The 21393-nt window shown below is 41.9% G+C and overlaps 1 protein-coding gene and 1 non-coding gene across 6 annotated transcripts in view; one reads left to right on the top strand and one right to left on the bottom strand.

Annotated features, from left to right (window-relative positions):
* Pdcd11 (programmed cell death 11) overlaps positions 1–21393 on the bottom strand; it is a 39229-nt gene that overhangs the window by 16485 nt on the left and 1351 nt on the right. For 3 of the 5 annotated variants that reach the window (XM_020180774.2, XM_020180771.2, XM_020180772.2), the window contains exons 2-19: positions 20459–20571; positions 19280–19411; positions 18308–18475; positions 16004–16165; positions 14463–14586; positions 13788–13969; positions 11215–11322; positions 10103–10309; positions 9356–9480; positions 9123–9183; positions 8379–8525; positions 6831–7082; positions 6112–6252; positions 5212–5406; positions 4826–4996; positions 3669–3888; positions 2305–2454; positions 1813–1928 (exon numbers count right to left, since the gene is read on the bottom strand). In XM_020180774.2, coding sequence (XP_020036363.2) covers positions 1813–1928; positions 2305–2454; positions 3669–3888; positions 4826–4996; positions 5212–5406; positions 6112–6252; positions 6831–7082; positions 8379–8525; positions 9123–9183; positions 9356–9480; positions 10103–10309; positions 11215–11322; positions 13788–13969; positions 14463–14586; positions 16004–16165; positions 18308–18475; positions 19280–19411; positions 20459–20560 — 2763 coding nt within the window. In that variant the 5' untranslated portion in view covers positions 20561–20571. The remainder of the gene's footprint in view (positions 1–1812; positions 1929–2304; positions 2455–3668; positions 3889–4825; positions 4997–5211; positions 5407–6111; positions 6253–6830; positions 7083–8378; positions 8526–9122; positions 9184–9355; positions 9481–10102; positions 10310–11214; positions 11323–13787; positions 13970–14462; positions 14587–16003; positions 16166–18307; positions 18476–19279; positions 19412–20458; positions 20572–21393) is intronic. The other 2 variants (XM_020180773.2, XM_074078387.1) reach the window with 1 other exon arrangement.
* LOC141425277 (U7 small nuclear RNA) lies at positions 12711–12772 on the top strand. The gene has a single exon (XR_012450348.1). It is a non-coding gene; the product is annotated as a U7 small nuclear RNA (small nuclear RNA).

A 21393-nucleotide genomic window follows, 5' to 3' on the forward strand; every position in this document is an offset into this window, starting at 1 on the left:
TACAGGTCAAAAATCCCTAATCTGAAAATTTTAAACCTAAAATGTGCCAAAATCCAAGCTTTTGGGAATCATGTTGATGCTTTAAAAAGATTTTCAGATTAGGGATGCCCAAACCAGTGAAGTCAAAAAGTTTCAGATCCTGGATTTTCAGATTAGGGATGCCCCAAAACAGTGAAGTCAAAAAGTTTCAGATCCTGGATTTTCAGGTTAGGGATGCCCCAACCAGTGAAGTCAAAAAGTTTCAGATTTTTGATTTTCAGATTAGGGATACTCAACCAGTTAAATCTATACAAATATTCCAAAATTTGAAAATTCTGAAATCTGAAACATTTCTGGCCCCAAGAATTTGAATAAGCAATACTCAACCTATATATATTCTCTGCCAGAGAAAATTACTAATTTTGAGATTTCCCTCAAACCTTTTTATTTTTTGAGGTACTGGGGCTTGAACTCAGGGCCTTCAACCTGAGTCACTCCACCAGCCCTATTTTTGTGAAGGGTTTTTCAAGATAAGGTCTTGCAGAACTATTTGCCTGGACTGGCTATGAACTTCGATCCTCCTGATCTCTGCTTTCTAAGTAGCTAGGATAACAGGTGTGAGTCACCAGCACCTGGCTCAAACCAATTCTCTTATCACACAAGTGTACAAGAGGCATGGTAGGAGAGTGTGTGAATGTCAGAACTAAGTACACACACCTGTTTTGTTTGGTTTAAATAACGGAAGTTTTTTTGTTGTTTTAATTAGTTTCCAACATTTACACTATTGCCATAAGTGTGTGTGTGGGGGGGGTACTGGGGTGGAACTGAGAGCTAGGTAGGTAGATAGGCACACTACTACCTGAGCCACATTCCCAGCCCAACATTTTTTTTTTCATTTTTCTTTTATTATTCATATGTGCATACAAGGCTTGGTTCATTTCTCCCCCCTGCCCCCACCCCCTCCCTTACCACCCACTCCACCCCCTCCCGCTCCCCCCCCTCAATACCCAGCAGAAACTATTTTGCCCTTATCTCTAATTTTGTTGTAGAGAGAGTATAAGCAATAATAGGAAGGAACAAGGGGTTTTGCTGGTTGAGATAAGGATAGCTATACAGGGCGTTGACTCACATTGATTTCCTGTGCGTGGGTGTTACCTTCTAGGTTAATTCTTTTTGATCTAACCTTTTCTCTAGTACCTGTTCCCCTTTTCCTATTGGCCTCAGTTGCTTTAAGGTATCTGCTTTAGTTTCTCTGCATTAAGCCAGCCCAACATTTTTAATATTGAAATAAATAGCCGAATTCTGCCTTCTGAAAATCAAAGATTTAAGACAGATGTGGTGATGCACGAAGATAATCACAGCATTTGGGAGCCAAGGTGAGAGGATCATTGAGTTCAAGGCCCGTCTTGGCTATATAGTAAGACCCTGTCTCAAAAAACCAAAAAGGAAAAAAAAAAAAATCTTGGAAACATCAGACCCAAATATTCCCACTTATAACATTTGGATGGAGATAAACAGTATCTGCCCTGTGTAGGCCAAGCATATGTTCACCCATCTGTTGGGGTCCTACCTGTAGCCTCCCTAACCTACAGGCACACACACTCATCTTTATTACCTGTTTGGACCTAAGGGTAGAATGACCATATGTAATCCATCACCTGAACCAGAGTGAAAAAAAGTCCTACTAACTCTACCAGACAAAGAGAAAAACTGGAAACGTTCTGAACAGATCCAGGTGCACAGTCTTACCTACAGGCGCCTGGGCTAGAACCCCAGACTGAAAGTGTAACACAGAAGGGGTAATCTGAAACCACATGTCCTGAGTAAGCTTACCTTTTTAGTTCTTCTATTCACCAAGTCCCAGGAAAGGGAAACATGCACTTCCAACTTCAACATATCAACATTGAGGATTACAACCTTCTTCTTCTCCCCAGATTCCACCACCTGTCCTGCAGTGCAGAACCATACACAATGTGAGCATCCTTTGGAAAAAGGTGAAGAACAGCACCTCTCCCAGCCTCTTACACTTAGGGAAACCACAGTGATCTACCTCCCACAACTAGAGTTAAGGTGGACCTTAATTTATGCAACCTGATGTGTAAAACCTAGATTTATTCAATCATAACAAAAGATTCATACCTAAACCTTTAGCATGCTGTCATTTGTCTTTATTTGCATTCACACATGCTAGGCATACCAAAAGCTTCAACACAATCAACTGATCCACCCTATGTATTGGGAAATGCATATCCCTCTGTATCCAGAGGGAACAATGGGCACAGGGTCTCCCCAATAAACCATGATGAGCAAAACAAAACCACTCACCTGCCCGATGGTATCTGCTGGCTCTCAAAACCAGGTCAGGCACTGGGCCCCCACTGAACACCACGGAACCATCCTCCAATACTTCCTGCACCACTAGGTCAAGAACCATCCCTGGAGTCATCTCAGCCAGTGTCTGGATCAGCACAGAGTCTGCCACAGGCCCAAAGGCAGGAGGAATTAGTAAAATGAAGAACACTTTCACTACTCCTTTCCTCTGAGATATGCTGGCACCACAGAGAGTGGCGGAGCACTGAAACCAATGATAAGGTAAAAATTGTTTTTCACAAAAATGTTAATTCTTCCTGGCCATAATTTATGAAATTAGTCAACAAGGATCAGGAACACAGGCTTTCCTTTGGTTTTAAATTTTCATTGCTCCCAAATGCTCTCACAACACTTAGGAGGCCAATGCAGGGAGCTCATGAGTTCAAAGCCAACCTGAGCTACATAGTAGGACCTTCCCTCAAAAAAAACAAAAACAAACAAACAAACAAAAAAAACCAACAACAAAAAAAACAAAACAAAATCAAACCCAAATATCTCTACCTTGTTACAACCAGATGAAGACACTGCACTATGCAGGTCAGGCACACAATAATCCTGCACAACGGTTCAAAGTCTAAGAGGAAAAAGTAATAACCCCTCACAAAATTTAGCAGGTCTGTGTTCCATTTTACCACCCACTACTACCTGCTAAATAAAGAGATGAAAAATGAAGAGGTCAGTAAGTTCACAACAAATGCAAACCCAAGGCCTTTAGAACAAAGGGGAATTTTGCTTCTGGACTGACAGGGGATTTCTAGGCTGCTTATAATGACCTTCATCTAAATCTGGGTGCTAATCAGGGGCGTTCATTTTATAAACATTTACTGAGCTGTCTATTAATGACTTGGGTATTTTATATACACTGTATTTCCATTAAAAAAACGTTTGCCATGGGAACACCAGTGTCTCACACCTGTAATCCTAACTACTCAGGAGGCAGAGATCAGAAGCATCATGGACCGAAGCCAGCCCAGAGAGTATGTGAGACCCTATCTCCACCAAATAGGGCTGATGGAGTGGCTGAAGTTGTAGAGCACCTGCCTAGCAAGTATGAGGTACTGTGTTCAAACCCCAGTACTACAAAAAAAAAAAAGTGTTGCTAAACCAGGAGGACTGCTTGAGCCCAGAGTTCAAGGGTAGCCTGGGTAGCATAGTGAGACTCCACCCTGCCCCTCCATGAAAACTCTCCCCCTCTCTTTTTTTATTTATGGGGAGACCAACAAGTCATCTTAACACCAGGTGTAAGTATAGCTTATGCACTCCACCCCAACTCTCATCTTCTATTCCTGCTCCCACCAAACAGGTGTTGAGGCTCCCACCTCGACTGCTCATGAGGCTCCGCACGCCTTGCAGCTCCTCCAGGCACTGGCTTAGGAGGAGGAGGCTGGTGCTGGCCGGCTCCCCCAAAGCGCAGTCTGACAGCCGCAGCGACAGCAGCATCCTCTGCTTCTCCTCATCCACATTGGTCACCTTTGCAACCACTGTCTGCCCTTCAACAAAGTGGTCACTTGGGGTGGTCACAAACTTGTCACTCATGATCTGAAGAGAAGAGTGCACAGAAATGGGGAATGGAAAGGTAAGGATGTCTCTATTAAGACAACCTATTGAATGAGCCCAGAGATAGGATATGGAGGTAGACAGAAAAGTGACCCAGGCACCACCCCAGCCCTCTCTGAGCACAGCTCTACTCCTCTTCCATGAAAACATAGGAGAGGCAATGGCCACCCAACTCAGTCTTTGAGGACACCCAATTGAGAAAGTCCCTGTCTCTAACACCCAATGGCAACCCTTGGCCACTCTGTACATATTCTGAGGTTTATCGTCATGCTTTCATTTAAAAAATTTTCCTGACAAGGGATACAGTAAGACGTTCCTTGACAAAACATCAGGAAGCCAGACCATGGAAGGGAAGAAATATCTATGAACAGTCTCTGGCAGGAATTAGCTCTGTGGTATTTGCTTGGTGCTGTCTTACACTGACTGTCCAGGTCTCAGTTTATTCAGCATGCACAAGCACAAAAGGGTTCCAACTGTGGGGTGGCTAGGATCTTTTCCCATCTGGAAAAGTTTACAATTCAATGACACAGAGGAGAGAATAATAATCTCAAGGATATTCCAGTGCCTGAATACCTTGAAAACCCCACTAGGCTCCAAAACCTGTATTAGGCTAAGTATAAACACAAGTTGAGTCCTCTTTACACCACAGACTAGTCTTCAAGGCCACTGTCACTCACCTAATACTCCTACATAAAAGAGAACGGGCCCCTTTCTCCAGGAGGCCACCCAGCAACCAGGAGAAATATGACCTGGGATCTTGGTCACACCCTCCACCAGGAGCCTCCATGGCACATACATGTTAAGTAGTGTATCTTGACCTCTTTCAAAGGATTAAAGACTCCTACTCTTTCCCACTCTCACAGGTTCCATGAGCCTGGTGTTTCTCCTCAAAGGCCCTAGTACATGGGACTGAACTTACACCTTTGGGGGCCAGTCCACTAAGACCTGAGGGGAACTGGACGAACACACCGTAGTCCTTGATGCTCTTCACAAAACCAATGAGCAGCATTCCAGGCTGGATTTCTGAGAAGCTCTTGGGATCCTGGCCACCTGCTACTGTGGAGACCAAAGCTGGCTTCCTGCAAAGGAGCTAGTGGCATTTCATCAAAGAAATGTTCCAGAAAGAGCAGTCTAAATGTCCATCTGTCCCATTTCCTTCTTCCACTCTATCCCCTCTGCAACTACATTAAGTTTCTACATGTGCAGACCCACAGAAGCAGCACCATGTAGAACCATGTTCTAAGCACCACCCAAAGGCCCACAGCCTCCCACCTTCCACTGCCCTCAGACACCAGTCAAGGATACAACATGCTTCTCACTCTGGCTCAGACACAAGACTCGGTGAAGGGTGTCACCTGCCTGGAGCCAGTGATATAACAGCGGGCCATTGGCAACATGGTCTGACAGATGAGGTGTGGGGAGGAAAGCAGGGATGTTGTGAGGCAGGACGGCCACCTCCAGCCCATCTTTGGTCTTCTCTAAAACCTTCACATCCACCAACTGCTCAGGGAACAGAAAGACGAAACTAGCACTTGGGTACAGTGTACACACCTGTAATCCTGGTTACTTAGGAGGAAGAGATCAGGAGGATCACAGTCCAGGCTGGCCCAAGCATAAAGTAAGACCCCATATTGAAAATAACCAAAGCAAAAAGAGCTGGTGGCATGGCTCAAGCTTGCACCTGCCTAGCAAGCACAAGGTCCTGAGTTCAACTCCCCACCCCAGTACTACAAAATAAACAAACAAACAACAAAAACTTAGCACTTGTCTTGAACAGAAAGCAACCCCGTCTGAATAAGGCAGAGCTCACAGGCACCAAATCCTAGCTCAAGGGATCACTGATCAGCAGACCCCACCCCACCACCCCACAACCCACTCCACAACTTCATCTGTGGGCTCCTATCATTTCTTGCCAATCCCTCTGCTGGATCCCAGAGGAAAGAGTGAACTGCAGCCTGGACCAACTGACCAGAGAAGGCATCAGCACTCTACTGAAAACTGCACTGTAACACAATTTTCTTTCATAACATTTGCTCTGGCACACAGGTAAGAACAAGTATGAAGTCCTCTCTCAAGAACCTCCCCCAGCCTCAGAATCCTGTGAAGCTCCCTCTCTTTCTCCTCCCTGGGCTGCAGTACCTCATATGTACCTCCCCTTGCTTTGTCAGGGTAAGACAAATAACTTGTCTGGAGAAGTCCAGGTACCTGCCCAGTATTAACGACTTTTCCTTTTTTCTGACCGTTTCCAACACTCTTGTTCTTTGGTTCTGGATCGTTCAACAGCTTGAAGGATAAGAGCATTCTCTCTTTGGATGGTTCACAGTTCAGCACTACAACCTTCACCACCTGGTAAGAAACCACAAGTGCTTGCCTACCTCCTGCAGTAGCAGGCCTTGCAGGCTCTGGAGTGTAGTGCCCTCCACCAGCTCTGCAGGGACCTTGGAAGATCCACCAAGAACTTGTATCAGATCAGAAGGCAGGGAAAAGAAGACATGTACAGAGACTATAAAGAAGCCCCACAAACCAGCCCTCTGAATAAAAGAAAGACATGAGTAACTTTTTTCTGTATACAACTCCAAGTTTTAAAAGATTATTTTTCCAGGACAGACTCAAATTCACAGTGTTACTTGTGGTGACAATTAGCCTCAGAAAAATTTTTTGATGTGACAAATAATGGTTTGTTTAGGTAATGACTGACCTCTTCCAGGTGAGCCTGGGTCTATTTGTTTGCCAGTGAGGGCTTCTCTGTTCTGTCACCCCCTCCTCCACTTAGCTGACTCAGACCCATTATGTTATTGTGCAGAATGTGTATTTGTGCTCTCTTCCTCCTTTTCTTAAGAGGCAGCTTCCTTGCTTACTACTCCTTCAAATCTACATTCTTGGGATCACCATGGGTAGAGAGGCCTGTCCAGGGCAAGGATTACCTGACCAATGTAAAAGACCTTCTCTGGATCAGAGATGTACTGGGCACTGAGTTCATGCTTGGGCACCAGTCCCTGGATGTCATTGTAGAACTTTACAATACAGCCATAGTCCTTGACCCTGATGATGAACCCATGTGTCTGTAGACCAGGCTTGGCATCATCATAGCAGGTAATGGCAGGTAGTTTGGACATGACCAGGGTTTTCTTCAGGGTCATTATCAGCTTTTTGGCTTCAGGGTCACAAAGCAAAACCTAGGAAAAAGACAGCAGCTATCAACAAGTTACCTATCATCAGGAGAGCCACGGAGCTTGTCTCTGCAACCCTCTGAACCCAAAAGCCCTGGGTTACTCCCTCAAGAACCTGTCATCTGTTTTTCCTCTAATAATCTCAGCTGTATCTGCTTCCTGCAGGATGACTACTGAAAGCATATAAATCTGTTGCAAATGCATTTCTTCCCATAAACTGCTGTAAACTACCCTCTCCTGGCCATAGTCAATATCATTATCTTACAGTAGCCCCCAGTCTTGTGTTAAAGTAACTTCTTTACCACCCCAACTCCTGCCTATTGGGCTCTGCAGACCCAATTTATCACCTGAGCAGTGTTATTAGCTATAAACTAAGGCTGAGTGATCCAATTATCTTTCACTCCTCAGAAGGCCCTCTTGAGGGCAGAGAAATTCCTGTTTTTGTACCACTGGGTAGTTGTTGCCTTTGTTGAAATAAAATAAACATAATAAAATCCAGAGCTGGGGTATAACTCAGTGGTAGAGCACATGCTTAACATGTGAAAGGTGCTGGGGTTCGTTCACACACACACACACACACACACACACTCTCTCTCTCTCTCTCTCAGAAACTTAAACATACTGAATACCTGCATACACCAGGCCCTATACAAGGCACTCTGTGTATTATCAAACTTAACCTTTGCAACCCTGTGAAGCAACTCCACAATGTTCCAAATCCTACCCATTCTTTCTTGTTCAAGTCCTACCTATGTCAGAAATCCCAAAGGAATTACTGTCACATAGAGCTAAATTTGAAAACTGGTTCTGCCATTTATTAGCTGTGTAACTTTGGGCAAGATATCTGACTTTCTTAGGCTTTAATTTCCCCACCTACAAAACAAGAACAATGTAGTTACATGATAGGGTGGTCTTAAGAATTAAGCGGAATGATGCATATCAGGTGACTAGCGTAACAAGTGGCATAAAATACATGGTGCATGGTAGCTCCTTTGATAAATCCATGATTCTGCTGCTCCAGCCCCAACCCCCTTTCTAAACTTTGACTACAGCAGATTGCCTGAACCAAACCACAAGGCAAAAGGTCACACACTATATGGATATTTTAACTCTGTTCCTGTATGGGTACGTTAACTCCCAATTATACTAAACAATTCTCAAGGACAGGGACTTACTTTTCTCTTTCCAATGCCAGGTTCAGACTGAACACTCTGCGATGTTATATGCTCATTTTGCGAAAAAGTGCAGAACTGCCCTCTTCATCTAGCCAAAACCCCAACACAGACACTTTAGGAAGCTCACCCGGCACTTGACCTCATCCCCAATGTGGTACTTCTTCTCTGGATTCTTTATCAGGATGTCAGCAAGGTGCATGGGAGGTACCAGGCCTCTCATTTGCTCACCCACCTTTACCAGTATCCCAAATGGTTTTATAGTCAACACTGTGCCCTAGGAAATCCAAAGAAAAGACACCATGATACTTCAAGAATGGTCTTTCCTCCACCTCTTACTACAGAGCTGTCATACCTCTTTCAAAACCAACCTTCCTGGACCAACTACACCTATTATTACAGACCTCACACGAGAAAGTATTACTCCCCACCCCCACAACATTCTTGGATTTGTTCAGGCTGATTTATGGAAACCTTCATATATTTTTGGTTAAGCACACACTTGTCCCCTCTGCAAGTACAATTCCTAAAAGAGAGGAGTAGCTCCTAACAAACAAACTCTACCTAGGAAGGGAAGCTGCTCAGTTAGAGCTATATAGCAAGAGCTGAGGTAACCAGAACTGACTACTAATATCCCAGGGAGCTCAACTATCACAGAACTAACTTTCAATCCACTCCAATAACCACCACCAAATTTCAAATCCCAGGACTTACAACCTGCTGCCTCTACAGAGTTGGGTGGTGCTAGTAAGACCTCACATTGAAATTAATGCAGACATGTGTTAACAGGATAAATAATAAACTGACAGTCAACCTGTGAACTAAAGAATGCTTAATGGTGGAGGATTATCTAAGTATATACTTCAGTTCTTACCTTTACGACGGCCCCAGTTTTGATATCATGATATCTAAGATATTGAGCTTCAATAACAGATCTAGGACAAAAGGAGAACACAGAATTAAATAAAGTAGGGTAGAGATTACCTAAAATTTAGGACTATCACAATTATGCTAACAAGAAAGGACACCCTCATTCAGAAAGCCCAGAAGAAACTGAAAGCGTACACAGCCAGAAGTGCACCCCCACAGCGTGTTAATGACACTTACGTCCTCAGAGAAAGCAAGGCCAGTTCATCCATTTGACTATAGTCAATAATTCTACACCTGTGAGTATTCCCTGGCTTGAAGGCCTCAGCATTGAAAACTTTCTTAGAATTAGAGAGATGACTGAGCTGCAAAGTACCAAGAAAAACCAGAAACGTTTGAACCAATCTGACTTCAAAACACACTGAAATGATTCAACATATCAGTCACCCACCATAAAAATAGTACTTTGTTAAAATAATTCTCACTCTTTACCATCACAGAATCTCAATAAGGTCAGAAAACAGTTTAGATCACAGGTCAGTAAACTGTACTCATGAGCCAGTGCATAACTTTATAAACAAAAGTTTTACTGGAACACAGCTGTGCCTGTTCATGGTCAGTTATATGCTGTCTGTGGCTCCTTTCATGCTGCAATAAGAGTTGAGTAGTTAGGACAAAGACCACAAGGCCCATAAGCTTAAAATATTTACTATCTGGCTCTTTAAGAAAAACTTTGCCAAGCCCTGGTCTAGATCCTAATTCATTCCTATTCCTACCACTGTCCAGGAATCAAATACAGCAAGTTGGTTCTAAGGCATTCTAAGATTAACAAACAGACATTGTTCTTATCCCTATAGTCTTTCACATTTGGGGATATCTAAAAATAAGAAACTAATTTCAAGAGATGAAGAAAGCACAAAAGGACCCATTTGTCCCCAAAGCCCTTCCAGTGATGAAATCCCTGACCAAACAAAAGAGTCTCCTTACCCGGGCATAGGCCAGAGCCCCATCCTTCAGCCTGAAGGTGGCCCCAGCCTTACTGAAAAACCCCTGGACAGGAACATCATCCAGCACAGCTCCTAGGTGCTGGCAAGAGATCCGGACGAGCGGCCGCCCAGGCTGCAGGAAGACGGGGCGCAGGCTCAGGCGCACAGCTCTTGTCCGAGGATGGATGCAGAGAATGCAGGCCCTCACCTAGACAAAAGAAAGGGCAGAATGAACAGGAGGAGGCACACAGAATACACCTTAGAGCAGACCTTATGAGGGTCAAGACTCTCCATGTGCTAACCAGATATATCAGTACTAAAATCTTCAGTAAATATAAAAATCAGCTGTGTAATGAAGAAGCCTGTGGAAAAGTCAAATAAAATGTCCCAGAGGCACTAAATCTGACTAAATCAACACTTAAAACCAGGAAAAACATTCCAGGAGGGCCCTCAACACCAAAAAGCTAATGGGCACTTAGCTTACAACAAAGGCTCATCTCAAACACCCAAGAACCTGATCCACTCACAAGGTTAAAACACACAAAATGCCTTAATTCTGCATACAAATCTGAATACAGAAGAAAAATATTATTACAAAGAGGTTCACCAAAACACTAACAGTATTATCACTAACTGGTAGAAAACTATTTTCTCTTAAATTTTTTTCTCTGTAGCATGCATTACTGTTTAAAAAGTGAAAAGAAATCATTTGAGGACTAAAAAAGTCTGATATATATTGGGACTTTCTTCCCAATATCCATGTTCATTATAGACAATCTGAGTATTTCAGTAAGCTAGTTACATCAACCCAGGATTAATCACCATTAACACCTGATTGCACAGTCTTCCAGTATTTTAACCATGTGTACTCATTATGTTTCTAAAACATAATAACATGTTTAGAGTATGTTTAAATTATAAATGCAATACATTTAATTTCTTTAATCTCTGGTAGTTTCTTATACTCCTTCCAAGATATTTTTGATCTTTCCCTCATCTCTCTACACACCTGTACACATGCAGTCGTAGGACCTGCCCTGAGGCTAGTTGGGACATTCTAGCTGATTGAGACCTAGCTGGAAATAAAGAAAAGATAGGTGCAACATTTCTTACTGCTTGGTTTGAGAAATATGTCCCAACTTTCTTGGGCTCCAGGTGCATGAAGTCAACCAGGCCAGTGAAGACCGTGAGGAAGTTTAGCGTGAGGCCAAACTGAGTCACCTAGAAATAAACAGAACAAGTTATGAGAAACATTCCTCTGCCCAGGCACAGTGGTTTGTTTCTATCATCCTAGCTACTCAGACTTGGAGATCAGGAAGATTGCAGTTCGAGGCCAGCCTGGGCAAAAAGTCCACAAGACCCCATCTCAACCAATAAAAATGAGGGTGTGGTAGCACGTGCCTATCATCCCAACTACATGAAAAGAATAAATAGGAGGATCACAGTCCAGGCCGACCTGGGCACAAATGCAAGACCCTATTTGAAAAATAACTAAAACAGAAAGAGCTGTGGTAGAGTGCCTGCCTGGCAAGCACAAGACCCTGAGTTCAAACCTCAATACAGCCAAAAAAAAAACTTCTCTGTAGGAACTTGGTATATGAGGAGACACTGTCATAGTAAAATTCAATGCCACAGTATCCATGGTAACTGTACTATCTCTCCTACCCCAGCTAACCCTTATCAACCTTTCTTCCTATAAGGTTAAATGGTAGGACTCCAAGTACTGGCTTCCAACCAAAGAGTAGACACCAATCCCCAACACCATTAGGGATTTCTAAATGGGATACAGTAACTTTACACAGCTTTATACAAGCATCCTTGACGAACTGTCAGACTGACAATTTGGTTATTACTAAAATGGTTACCAACTTGGATGCTTGTCCAAACTGAGACAGTAAAACCCAAATGCTTATAAAAGAGAGACTCAGCATTATTAAACTGTTTCACCCTAGAGAGACCCCAAAACCTAAGGTGAAAAGTGCCTTAAAAGAGCAGTAAGGGAGGTAACTGAAATCAGGGAACTAAATCAGATTCTTGTTCCACTCCTCACCTATAGAATCCACCTCCACAGAAAATGGGAATCTTGTTTCTTGGGAAAACTATCAGAATCAAGCTATAGGAACAGTGCAAATGTTAAAACTGTGAGTATAGAAAAATCCTGAGTAACATAAATACGAAGACACCCAGCCCTGTTAGCCAGCCTTGCTCTCAGACAGCCATACTCAAACCATCTTGGGTGGAAATTATTAAATTTTCTAGAGAAATCTAATATGCCAAAGAAGACCCTAAACTGTGACATTTGGAGGTGGTCCAATGAAAATCTGCTAGCTCCTGTTCCTGACAATGAAATCAACCAGGCACAAGTCTCATCTAAGCATACAGACAACCATCAGTTTCATAATACCTCACTTATAATATAGCAGCCAAAACAAAAACTGTTTTAACAGAGAATCAAAAGTTAAAGTTGAAAATCTCTCCCAGCAGGTAGGATATAAATATATGTGCATAACAAAATCAAGAAAAAATTATATGTATTTTTAAAATAACGATCAGTATTCCAGAGTTTACAAAGAACTCTTACAACTCAACAACAAAGAAAACCTAACTTTAAGTGTCACAGCTCTTTTAGAATTTGTCCAGCAGGTTTTCTGGCTTATGCTGGAAAACCCCAAAAAAAAAAAAAAAGAAGAAAAGAAAACTTAACAAGAGAAAGTCAATAAATGGCCAGTAAGCGCCTCAATCATGAATATTAGAGATAATCACTAATCATTAGGAAAATACAAAGTTACAAGGAGCTAGACCTTCACACCAACCAGGAGGCTATAATAAAAAGATGAAAATAACAAGCTTTGATGAGAATGAAAAGAAATTTTTGTTGAGAATGCAAAATAGAGCAGCCACATTGGCTAGTCCTCAAAAAGTTAAACAGGGGCTTGGGATATAGCATAAGGTACAGCACAAGATTAACATGCATAAGGCCCTGGATCCAATCCCCAGAACCAAAAAACAAAGGGAAAATCCCTCGATACCTAAAACTGACAAATCAAGAGACCAATAGAAGCTTGTCACATGGAAATATGGAGAAAGGGCTAGGTGTGTAGCTCAGGCAAATAGAACACTTGCCTAGCCTGTGCAAAGTTCCAGGTTTAATCCCTAGCACCAAAATAATACAATAATAAAAACAATAGTATTAATATAGAAAGAAATTTTAAAATATAAGCTAAAAAGTAGGAGTTTGGAGGGGTAAGACAGTGCTTCATTTATGACAGCTGACACAGTGGCTCAAGTGACAGAGCGCCCACCTAGCAAGTGTGAGGCCCTGAGTTCAAACCCCAGTGCTGCCAAAAATTAAATAAATAAATAATACAAAAAAGATAGTTCTTCATTTATAAGCCCTTAAATACCATTTGACTTTTTATTGTTTGTTTGTTGAGGCAGGGTCTTATTATGTAGCTCAGGTTGACCTTGAGCTCTTGACCCTCCTGCCTCAGCCTCCCTTATTTCAAAATATGGCACTGGCAACATTTTCAGTGCTCAATGGCTACATAAAACTACTGGCTTCCCTATCTAACAACACAGGTTATATGCATGCTACATAGTGAGACGCTGTCTCATAAACCTAAAACAAAACAAAACAAAAGAATTACTTTCATTTTAGAAAGCATCAATAACAATGAATAGCTTACCTTCTGTACCTGGGCTCTGACCACCAGCCCTGGCAACAAGTTATTAAGGGTCCAATTTTGCTCCTCAGTTGCAAAGGCAGCAGAAATCTCTGAATGTCCTATAGACAGACTAACAACTCCTCCATTGCTTTTTACCTCTTCAATGATGCAAGTCAGGTACTGACCCACATTCAGTTTGGCACCTGTAACAGTCCCGGCACCCAAAAGGAAAAATACCTCTATGAGAAACACCTTTAACGTGGGCCTGAGCAGCACCTGAAAAGATCTATGGCCCACCTGCTAAGTTAGCATCTAATATTGTCTACATTCCCAGTCTCTAAGGGAAGAGAATGAAGTTACCCCAGCAATCTGGAATTCAACTATCCCACAAAAATACAAAAATTTCAACAAGCCTGGAGAGAGCTGGTTCAGAGGCCCTGGGGACTCAAATTCAGCAAAATCTTCTACATAAGGAAAACTGAAACTAGTCCATCAGATCTTAGAGCAACCCTGGCACTCCCTGGCCCTTTACACAGATAGCTACCTTTCCCTTTCAGCTGGTATTAACCAGTGATTTTCCCAAAGCTAAGGTGCCTTCGCAGTCACCTTTCTGTCATGGTACTCACCAAAGTGGCACTGATAACCCCCATATGCACTACCTCACTCCCATGTACTGGCCTCTCTGCTAGCCCTCACCTTTGTTCTTCTGTCGAATGTACTCCTGGGCTTTTTGCAGAGGCAGAAAAGCTCTGGTCCCACCAATACCAATATCCACTAGGTAGCCATGGTCTTCCAGGCTTGACACTGTGCCTGTCAGCAGCTGGGAGAAGAGAAAGCATTTGCACATTCCAAGTTAAAGGTAACAGGACACACAACAAACATCCACTACCAAACAAACATGAACGTTCCCCCCATTAATCTTAATACCCAATCCCATAATCAGAGTCTTCATTTTTAACTAAACCATAATCCCAACAGAGACAGAAGAAAGACGTCAACTTTATTCTCCCAGTGCTTGCAGGCTTTTCCAGTTCCAGACAGAGAGGAATGTTCTACACAGTTGAATTATGAAATGACAGAAGTCTCTTGCCTGCAGAGTTTTCAAAAGATAGGGAAATACTATTTTATTCAAAGAGGAAGGAACTGTGCAGCCCTGCAAGGTCACTCCCAGCAGCACAATTATCAAGAGAACCAGACTACCTTTCTATCTGTCATTGTTTTTTCTAAGCACTACTGGGGGGGCGCGAATCTTGCCAATCTTCTGTACACTTCATGGGAAGCAGTGTGGCACTGATGCTATCTACTTAGTCTTTGGCAAGTCACTGAGACCTTTGGGACCATTTTCTCAAAAATAGAAGATGGAGAATATCTACCTACCTCCCAGGTTTGTTGTGAAAACTGCATAATATAAAGTGCCTAAAATTGCATCCATCATGGCTCTCAATACTTGTCAATTCCTACAATTTGCTTTATATTACCTTTTTTTTTTTTTTATTTATTTTTTATTTTTTATTTTTTTCTTGTGCTGGGGATTGAACCCAGGGCCTTGTGCATGCTAGGTAAGCACCCTACCACTGAGCTACATCCCCAGCCCTTTATATTACCTTTTAACCCAACTAAGTTCTACTGAACTTTCTGGCCCTTTCTCAAATCGTATTTCTTCTAGTCAAACATTGCAAACTCCATCTCCTGTCCCATAATTACCAGAGTACTTATATGAGTGTAGTTTCCTCTTTTGTACCTGGTTAATTTGGGGATCTGAGCCAGGATTAAGTGTTCCTAAATATCCATGAGGCTGTGTACAAAGTAGTGGGATATCCATTAACACACCTGGCAGATTAACTGCCCTGTTTACTCTGTCTCTTGCTCCGAAAGCAGCTGTTAGCATTCCACACAATGCCCAGTCCCTGAAAAAGACTTACTTCATGAAGAAGTCTTGATGAGAAAGCACTGAGGCTCTCCTTCTCCCCATCAGTAAATGCTCCACTAAGGCTCCCTGGAGCAATTTGACTGGGCCACCAGCAAAACTTAGACTTGCTTTCCCTTTCTCCCCTCCAAGGTAATAAAATTATGTTCAAGTCTTCGATGTTCATTAAACAACCAGGAGACCTTCCCTCCAGGAAAGACCTACCTGTGTGTGTAGTCATCAAGCTGAAAGTAAAAGGTGGCCTAGACCACACTCCCCAAGAGATACAACAGAGGGAAGGCATTCCTCTTTCCTGACACCAGATACATACCATGCCAGGCTTCAGGACCTCAGCACTCAGCACTCTGTTGACATTTTTGGGATTCAGAGATAGCTTGACACTCTTTTTGCCCCTCTCTTTGATGTCTAGGCTGCTCACCACACATCTTACCAGCATTCCAGGTGAAAAAAGTTCAGGTAAGCGAAGTAGGTCCTGCACAACACCAATGAAAAAGACCTGATACACACTCTTTCTTCTGAACCAAGAATCCACTGCCCAGCCTTGGCTCGATGGTTTCTCATCCTCAATTCCCAAAGAACCCAAAAGGTGGATGAAGTGTACTTGCTTATCCACAAAGGAAGATGGGTCTACACCAAATCACAGTCTTGAATTTTAGCATAAGGTCTCCAAATAATTCTATACAATGAGCAAATGTCAATGATTCATCAAGAATTGAATATACAGGGAGGAGTGAGGGATAAAGGAGAATGGTGGAGGGGGTGAATTCAAGTGTGATATATTTGATATACTGTAAGAACATCTGTAAATGCCACAATGTAACTCCACCCAGCACAATAAAAAAAATTTAAAAATTTGCCAGGTGCTGGTGGCTCACGCCTGTAATCCTAGCTACTCAGGAGGCAGAGGTCAGGAGGATCACGGTTCAAAGCCAGACAGGGCAAATAGTTTGTGAGACCCTATCTCGAAAATACCCATCACAAAAAGGGTTGGCAGTGTGATTCAAAGTGAAGGCCCTGAGTTCAAGCCCCAGCACCACAAAAAAAAAAAAAAATTAAAAATTAAAATTTCTTAAATTTTTAAGAAAAAACAACCAAACAAAAGAATTGAATATACACACTATCTCCACTTCATCTCCTACTCACTCTTCAGCTCACTGCAAACTGCTTTCCACATTTCCACTTTATCTCCCAAGAAAATCACCAGTAAGCAACATATCACTAAATCCAACTGTCTACTTTGAAGTCTTTCTCTTATATGGCTTTTGTTTACTTATTTATTGGTGCTGGAGATTGAACTGATGGCCTTGAGCAGGTTAAGTATACACTCTATCATTGAGCTACACCCCCAGCCCTCTTATGTGCCCTTTCAAAAAAACACTTAAGCCAGGTCCTGGTGGCTCACACCTGTAATTCTAGCTACTTGGGAGGCTGAGATCTGGAGGATAGCACTATTGGAGGCCAGCCCAGGCACAGAGTTCTGGAAATCTCATTTCCAAAATAACCAGAGCAAAATGAACTGAAAGTGTGGCTCAAGCAGTAAGTGCCTGCTTTATGAGTGAGAAGCCCTGAATTCAAATTCCAGTCCCACCAAAAAAGAAAAAAAGAACCCAATACTACTGACTATTCCTTTCTTTAAACACCATCTCCCTGGCTTCCAAGATTTGATGGTTTATTTGATGGTTTTCTTTTCTATCCCTCTAGCCACTCTGGCTTTTCTGACAGCAATTCTCCTTCAGCATTCACTCTTGACTCAGTCTTTTAGTTTCTCAGCAATTTTTTCCTCATAAGCAACTTTTCCCCCCTTTATAACTGCTATTATTGCATATAAAAAGAAGTCCCGTACATTTACACATCCAGCCAACTTCCTTGAGCTCAGCAATCACCTATCCACTGGATGTCTCAAGTGTACCTCAAACTCAATCTATCAGAAAGCCAAACCGTGAGCATCCTTCCCATCAAGTCATGCACAACAGAAACCTAGGACTGTACCTGACACCTGTCTCTGCCTCACTGCCATATCAAGTCTATTATTAGCCAACAGCTTTACCTCCTTGGTCCTTAGTAAACCCTCGCCCCAAGTAGCCATCAGTCTCAGAGCCTGGACTACTACAGCAGCCTCTAAGAAGGCACTGATGTCTTTTCAATCTGTTTGCTTTGCTGTCTTCATGTCACCCACCCCAATGAGAACATTTCAAGGACTTCCCTTCCATGTTAGAAATTAAAACCAACCATCCTTAATATGATCTGCAAAACCACGTAGGATCTGGATTCTATTCAGCTCTCTGGTGCCATCCTACACCACTCTCCCTTACTTTCTATTCTAGCCATACCAGCCTTCTCTCTGTTACCTATTTGTCCTTCTTCTACCTGAACTCCCTTCCTTCTGAACCCAGGAAACCCTCACCCTTCGGATCTCAGCTTTACCATCCCCACAGGTCTTCCTAAGTAAAAAAAAAAAAACAAAAAAACTCATCATTTATAAAACAAACAAACAAATCCTTTATTATAAATCTCATGGCAGCTGTACATTTCCTTCTTAACACTTAGTGAAGTGGTCTTTTACATCTGTTTGGTACCCCCTATTTCTAGCAGGTTTCACCCAGACTCTCCTTACCTTCAGAGGTTCTTCTTGTGCCACCTGTTCATTCAACTTTTTGGTATAGGCATCACAGATTTCAGTCACTTGCACAAACCCCTGAAGGCCATTAGGTAGACTGATCACCAGTTCCAGTTCATTTACCTCTTTCACACAACCCAAAATCCGCATTCCCTCACATAGTGACTAGAAGAGAAAAAGTTAAATGTACACAATAAGGGACTTTAGAGGGGTTTGGCTTCTAGTCCCAAGTCTAATATTTAAAAGCAACAGGAACTCTGTAAATGAAAAGAAATACAGATGTGTATGTATTACTATGCACTTATTAGATATCTAACCAAGCACTGAAAAGGTTTAGATTAGACAGCACCAGGTGGCCTTTCACCATATCCCAAGCAACCCAGTCTCAAACACCTGGTAGACAACACTGTGAAGGAAGCAGGTCAGTGAATGCAATGGCAATCTTGAGTCCACACATCAATTTTAAAAGGTACGGCCACTACGCAGCTCCCATGACCACAAACAAAAGAGAAAATGGGCTGCTGCTGTCAGCACTTTGAAATTTTCATGAGGAGCAGAATCTGCTTTTGCCTGAAATCTCTACTTTTCTCCTTTTCTCATATTTTAAGCATCACACAGGAAAGACAAAATATTTCTGCAGGCTGAACTGGAATTTTTCTCCTCAGAATCACTTTACTTTTTTCTCTTTTTTATAACTTTCTTTTATAACATAAAAACCACATCATGTTCTGAAATAGTTTGAGATCTATAAAATGAATGGGTAGGATTACAATGATTGATAAAGTTATTGTCAGTTCTAACCTCTAAATCTATTTAAAACACAAATCCCATGAAAATATAAGCCAGACCACAGCACCTGTAAAAAAAAAAAAAAAAAGACCCCCAGCACTGGTTAGCAAGAATGCTTGATTCTCATCATGGTTCACAAAAATCTCTACAGACACAGAAGAAAACCAAATGTTTCCAAACCTCAATACTAAGGATTTCGAACTTCTCTTTTATAGACTTCTTGCTTGCTTTCTTTTCAATTTTCAACTTTTTAATTTTTGCTGGCTCTTTCTGCTGCTTCTTCCTTTTGGTGGGTTCTTCTTCATTGGAAATCTAAAGCGGGAAAAAGAAAGATCCACAAAGATTCAAAAGAATGGGAGGCAGCAATCTCAGCCTTTCCCTCACATTGAGTTGTCTGTCACCTTACTTCATTACTCTTACTCTCCCACCTCACCCCATTCAAGTATTCCCTCAATTCCTGCTGTGATCCCCACTCTCCCATTTAGCCACCAATGCTCCCTTTGCCCAAGTCTGAGAAGCCTTCTTCATATTCCCAAAGTCTCTTCTCTCATGAGCTCTTCCTCCCTGAACTGAATGGAGGCTGGGGTTTCCTACCTTGAGAAGCTAGGTATGGCACTGGTGGTATAGTGGTGAGCACAGCTGCCCTCCTAGCTTGAGAAGCAATGTGGAACAATGCAGGAAAATGGAAGCTGGAGCCAAGAAACTCCAATTAAACTCCCAAACTCCTACCTAACAAGCTATGTGGTTTCAACCAAATATGTAACCTCTCTGAACCTCAGTTCCTCACATCACAGAATTGCAATTTCCACCTTCTAGTGTTCTTGGAAAGATTACATTATATACACAAGGCCATGCACTCAAATGTTAGTTTCCTTCCCTCTAGCATTTGAAGCATGGCCTATTTTAGGTAAGACTAAAAATTCTAAGGCAAATTCTGACCATTATATGTGGCAAGGACCCCATTTAAAAATTCAGTGATCAAGGAGATCAACCAGGGTACTGTACACATATACGAAAATGTCACAACAAAACCCCCTGTACAAGTACTATATACTAATAAAAAACATCAAAAAAATTCAATGATAAAATGCTTTTTCTCCATTTTCTTAATCAAATAAGAATTTGATTGTCCAGAGAATCCCTAAGGACAAGGTACAACAGTACTTCAAACTCAAATAATAAATGTCACATCTCAAAAGATAAAGCCTTGCAATGTAAGCCTCTCTAACAAGTTCAATTGACAGAAGTGGACTTCAATAAGAAACAAATCTGGAAAATAACAGCTTCAAACAAGGCTCATGTTTCACAAGGATGCTAGAGAGAAAATCTCTTGTCTCAATAAAGAAGCCTATCACTTACATTAAATAAGTTGTCTTGTTCAACTAACTGCTGGAAAGGTTTCTCTGATTTGTGGATCTTCCTCGTACCTCCTCGGGGGAAGCTTTCTTCTAGGGCTGCCATGTTTGGGTCTTCTAAAAACAAAGCAAAGCATAGTGGTGAGATGTAGAATGGATGGCAAGTTTTATAAAGGCTGTGATCAATGTGGCAAGAGAACCTTCTAGAAATGAGCTGGACAAGACTTAGAACTACAGCAGTTGAGATGTCAGGCCCCCTGTTCATCTATTTTATAGCTTTCCATGGATGTCAGCTTCAAAATAAAAACCACACACCTTCCTATAAGAAAAGTATTCAACGTATTAAATTTTCATTGACTATTTCACAAACTCATTTTGTCAGAAATACACAATGAATATATAAACCCTTACCTTCAAATGCACACTTTTTCAGAAGAGAAGACAATTACTTAAAAGTTTACAAATCTGATTATAAACTATAAACAAAACATAGGAAGTGATAGGCTTCAATAAAGGAGACGGCATCAAAAAAAGATGCTTTTGAGCCAAAGGTTAAAAGAAAGGAGTTGGAGGACTGGCGGAGTGACTCAAGTGGTAGAATGCCTGCTTAGCAAGTATGAAGCCCAGCGTTCAAACCCCAGTACCACCAAAAAAACAAACAAAAAACCGAAACTCAAGGGCTGGAGCAGTGGCTCAGGTGGTAAAGAGACTGCCAGCAAGCCTAGGAAGTGTGAGGTCCTGAGTTCAAGCCCCAGTACTGCCAAATATTTATACATATGTATATGTGTGTATGTGTATAAAATATATGAGTTGGATAGGTAGAAAAGCAACGTGAGAAAAGGCATGGAAAAAGAGCCTGTTGTTTCAATAAACAACAGTAATTTGCCTATCAAACAATTGTTCAAAGACTTGCTGTTGCCTTTGAGAAATTATTTAACT

The sequence above is a fragment of the Castor canadensis genome, chromosome 7 (genome assembly GCF_047511655.1).
Source record: "Castor canadensis chromosome 7, mCasCan1.hap1v2, whole genome shotgun sequence".
In the NCBI taxonomy this organism is placed as follows: domain Eukaryota; kingdom Metazoa; phylum Chordata; class Mammalia; order Rodentia; family Castoridae; genus Castor; species Castor canadensis.